A 4,837-nucleotide genomic window follows, 5' to 3' on the forward strand; every position below is an offset into this window, starting at 1 on the left:
GGGATTCCTTCCCCCTCCCTTTTCCCTCCCTTTTCCCGCCCCCATTCCCGCTTTTCCCTGTTTTCCAGAGGCCATCAACTGCCTGCTCCGGGCCATCGAGATCTACACGGACATGGTGAGATTCCCACGGAATTCCCGCCGGGAATTCCCGCCCCGGGGGGCGGGCGGAGACGCAAACCCCCCAGGGGTTGGGAATCCTTGGGAATTCCCTCCCAGAATTGGGAATTTGGGGGTCCTGGGGTGGTTCCCGGGGTTGGATCCGGTGGCTCCGGGTGGGACGGATCCCCTGGGATGGGATTTTCCGGCGGGATGATCCCGGTTTTCCGGCAGGGCCGTTTCACCATCGCCGCCAAACACCACGTGGCCATCGCCGAGATCTACGAGGGAGACCTCGTCGACGTCGACAAGGTGGGGGGAAACACCCGGAATTCCGGGAATTTCGGGAATTCTGGGAACCCCCCAGCTCCTGAATCCCAGTTTGGGGTTTTGCCTGATGGGAATTCCAAATCCCGGGATTTGTGCTTCTCTGGGAGAGAAATGGGGTTGGTTTTGAGGGAACTTGGGTTTGGGAGAGAGGAGGAATTCCCCGGGACTTCTAGGGAATTTCCTGGGAATTCCAGGAATTCTGGGAACCCCCCCAGCTCCTGAATCTCAGTTTGGGGTTTGTCCCCGTTGGAATTGCCCCAAATCCCGGGATTTTTGTTTTCCTGGGGGGAGAAACGGGGTCGGTTTTGAGGGAACTTGGGTTTGGGAGAGAGGAAGAATTCCTGGGAATTCTGGGAATTTCCAGGGAATTTCCTGGGAATTCTGGGAATTCACCCCCTAAATCCCAGTTTGGGGTTTTGTTTCCAATGGGAATTGCCCCCAAATCCCGGGATTTTTGCTTCCTCTGGGGGGAGAAACGGGGTTGGTTTTTAAGGGAAGTGGGGTTTGGGAGAGAGGGAGATTCCTGGGAATTCCAGGAATTCTGGGAACCCCCCAGCTCCTGAATCCCAGTTTGGGGTTTTGCCTGATGGGAATTGTCCCCAAATCCTGGGATTTGTGCTTCTCTGGGAGAGAAATGGGGTTGGTTTTGAGGGAACTTGGGTTTGGGAGAGAGGAGGAATTCCCAGGGAATTCTAGGGAATTTCCTGGGAATTCCAGGAATTCTGAGAACCCCCCCAGCTCCTGAATCCCAGTTTGGGGTTTGTCCCCATTGGAATTGCCCCAAATCCCGGGATTTTGGCTTCCTCTGGGGGAGAAATGGGGTTGGTTTTGAGGGAAGTGGGGTTTGGGAGAGAGGGGGAATTCCTGGGAATTCCAGGGAACTTCCTGGGAATTCCAGGAATTCTGGGAATTCACCCCCCAAGTCCCAGTTTGGGGTTTTTTTCCAATGGGAATTGCCCCAAAATTCCCAGGATTTTTGCTTTCCTGGGGAAGATAAACAGGGTTGGTTTTGAGGGAAGTTGGTTTTCCAGGAATTCTGTCTCCCCCATCCCAAAATTAGGGTGGAAAATGGGGAATTTTGGGAGGTTTTCTGGGAATTTTGCCTCTCCCATTCCCAAATCCTGGTGGAAAAGGGGGAATTTTGGGTGATTTTCCAGGAATTCCCTCTCCCCCATCCTGAAATTCCGGGCAGAAAAGGGGGAATTTGGGGGGTTTTGTGGGAATTCCTCCCCCAAATCCTGGTGGAAAAGGGGGAATTTTGGGTGGTTTTCCCGGAATTCTGCCTCCCCCATCCCGAAATTTGGGCAGGAAAGGAGAATTTTGGGTGTTTTTCCAGGAATTCCTCCCCCAAACCCCCAAATCCTGGTGGAAAAAGGGGAATTTGGGGTGATTTTCCGGGAATTCCGCCTCCCCCCTCCCGAAATTCCGGAGCAGATGGAGCAGCCGGAGCGGGGGCGTCGGAGCCGCGGGAATCCGGGAATGAGCCAGGAATGGAGGGGGGGGGGAGGGGAGGGAGCAGAAAATTCCGGAGGGTTTTGGGAATTTATTTGTTTCTGGATTCGTTCACTGGGTTTATCCGGGAATTTTCTCCCGTTTTTTCCCATTTTTATCCCGTTTTAGTTCGATTTTGGGATGAATTTCACGGATTTTTCCGGGTTTATCCAGGTTTCATCTGATTTTATCCAGGTTTTATCCAAGTTTTATCAGGTTTTATCCAGGTTTTATCCCGATTTTATCTGGTTTTAGACAGTTTTATCCAAGTTTATCCAAGTTTTATCCAAGTTTTATCCTAGTTTATCCAGGTTTTATCCAGGTTTCATCCCATTTTATCCAGGTTTTATCCAGGTTTATCCAGGTTTTCTGGGGTTTTATCCAGGTTTTATTTGGTTTTATCCAGGTTTTATCTGGTTTTATCCAGGCTTTATCCCATTTTATTCAGGTTTTATAGGGTTCTATCTAAGTTTTATGGGGTTTTATCCAAGTTTTATCCGGTTTTATCCAGGTTTTATCTGGTTTTATTCAAGTTTTATGGGATTTTGTCCAAGTTTTATGGGGTTTTATCCAAGTTTTATGGGGATTTATCCTGGTTTTATCAGGTTTTATCCAGGTTTTATAGGGTTTTATCTAAGTTTTATGGGGTTTTATCCAGGTTTTATGGGGTTTTATCCAAGTTTTATGGGGTTTTATCCAGATTTTATCATGTTTTATCAGGTTTTATCCAAGTTTTATCCTGTTTTATTCAGGTTTTATAGGGTTTTATGTAGGTTTTATGGGGGTTTATTCAGGTTTTATCTGGTTTTATCCAGGTTTTATCTGGTTTTATTCAAGTTTTATGGGGATTTATCCTGATTTTATGAGGTTTTATCCAGGTTTTATCCAAGTTTTATGGGGTTTTATCCTGATTTTGTCAGGTTTTATCCAAGTTTTATCCTGTTTTATTCAGGTTTTATCCAGGTTTTATCCTGATTTTATCAGGTTTTATCCAGGTTTTATCCTGTTTTATCCAGGTTTTATGGGGGTTTGTCCAGGTTTTATGTGGTTTTATCCAGGTTTTATGGGATTTTATCCAGTTTTTTTCCGGTTTTATGTGGTTTTCTCCAGGTTTTGTGTCCCTTGATCCCATTTTCCAAGGTTTTGATCCCGTTTTTCCCTGTTTTCCCCCCCAGGCCATCGCCCACTACGAGCAGGCGGCCGATTATTACAAAGGGGAGGAATCCAACAGGTACCAAATCCCGGGAATCCTGAATCCCGGGAACCCCCAAATCCCGGGAATTCCCAAATCCCAGGAGCCCCAAATCCCGGGAATTCTGAATCCTGGGAACCCCCCAAATCCCGGGAATTCCTCAATCCCCAAATATCCAAATCTCAGGAACCCGAATCCCCAAATCCTGAATCCTGGGAACCCCCCAAATCCCGGGAATTCCCAAATCCCCAAATCCCAGGAGCCCCAAATCCCGGGAACCCCGAATTCCAGGGGCCCCAAATCCCGGGAATTCCTGAATCCCAGGAACCCAAATCCCCAAATCCTGGGAATCTGAATTCCCAAATCCCCAGTGCTGGAAATTCAGTGGATTTTGGTGGGATTTGGGTGGATTTGGGGTGATTTTGGGGGGTTTTTGGGGTTATTTGATGTAGGTTTTTGATGGATTTTGGGTGGATTTGGGTGGGTTTGTGGGCCTGGGGTGTTTTCAGGGTGATTTGGGGTGATTTTGGGGTGATTTCGGGGTTTTTTTGGGGTGATTTTGGGTGATTTGTGTCCCAGCTCAACCAATAAGTGCCTGCTGAAGGTGGCCACGTTCTGGGGTGTTTTTGGGTGATTTCGGGTGATTTTGGGGTTTTTTTGGGGTGATTTTGGGTGATTTTTGTCCCAGCTCAGCCAATAAGTGCCTGCTGAAGGTGGCCACGTTCTGAGGTGGTTTTGGGGTGTTTTTGGGGTGATTTTGGGGTGATTTTGGACTGTTTGTGTCCCAGCTCAGCCAATAAGTGCCTGCTGAAGGTGGCCACGTTCGCGGCGCAGCTCGAGCAGTTCCCCCGAGCCATCGACATCTACGAGCAGGTCCTGCCCTTCCTCACCCTCCTCCCCCTCCTTTTCCTCCTCCTCTTCCTCCTCCTCTTCCTTTTCTTCTTCCTTTTCTTTCTTTTCCTCCCCATCCTTCTGCTTTTCCCCTTTTCCTCCTCAGCTCCTTTCCTTTTCCTCCCCTGTGATTTCTTCCTCCTCGTTCTCTTTCTCCTCCTCCTCTTCCTCCTCTTTCTCCTCTTCCTTCTCTTTTTCCTCCTCTTCCTCACCTTCTTTTCCTTTTAATTTCTTCTTCCTTTTCCATCCTCCTCTTCCTCCTCCTCCTTGCTCATCCTTCAGCTTTTCCCCATTTCCTTCTCTTCCTCACCTTCTTTTTTTGTTTTCCTTCTAATTTCTTCTTCCTCCTCTTCCTCTTCTTGTTCCTTTTCCATTCTCCTCTTCCTCCTTCTCTTTTTCCTCCTCTTCTTCCTCTTTCTCCTTGTCTTCCTCCCCGTCCTTCAGCTTTTCCCAATTTCCTCTTCAGCTCCTTTTCCTTCTCTTCTTTCTGATTTCTCCCTCCTCCTCTTCCTCCTCTTCCTCCTCTTCCTCCTCTTCCTCCTCTTCCTCCTCTTCCTCTTCCTTTTCCTCCTCTTTCTGTCTTTCCTCCTCTTCCTCCTCCTTTTTCTTCTCCTCCTTTTTTGCTCTTTTTCTTTCTTTTCCTTCTGATTTCTTCTCCCTCCTCTTTCTCTTTGTCCTTTTCCATGGCCCCCAATCTGCTGAATCCCGGTTTTTCTGGGCTTTTCCCTGTTTTCCAGGTGGGTTCCATGGCCATGGACAGCCCCCATTCCCTGGCAATGCCCTGAATCCCGGTTTTTCCGGGTTTTTCCCTGTTTTCCAGGTGGGTTCCATGGCCAT

The 4,837-nt window shown here is 48.3% G+C and overlaps 1 protein-coding gene across 1 annotated transcript in view; it reads left to right on the top strand.

The window, feature by feature from the left end:
• LOC113940950 (alpha-soluble NSF attachment protein-like) overlaps positions 1–4,822 on the top strand; it is a gene marked incomplete at its 5' end in the record, with an annotated part of 7,668 nt that extends 2,846 nt beyond the window's left edge. The window contains 5 exons of the mRNA XM_027632101.1: positions 69–115; positions 331–408; positions 3,093–3,148; positions 3,898–3,982; positions 4,738–4,822. Coding sequence (XP_027487902.1) covers positions 69–115; positions 331–408; positions 3,093–3,148; positions 3,898–3,982; positions 4,738–4,785 — 314 coding nt within the window. The remainder of the gene's footprint in view (positions 1–68; positions 116–330; positions 409–3,092; positions 3,149–3,897; positions 3,983–4,737) is intronic.
• Between the last annotated feature and the right edge of the window lie 15 nt (positions 4,823–4,837).

Source organism: Corapipo altera, unplaced genomic scaffold (assembly GCF_003945725.1).
Source record: "Corapipo altera isolate COAL_440 unplaced genomic scaffold, ASM394572v1 61051, whole genome shotgun sequence".
Classification (NCBI taxonomy): Eukaryota; Metazoa; Chordata; class Aves; order Passeriformes; family Pipridae; genus Corapipo; species Corapipo altera.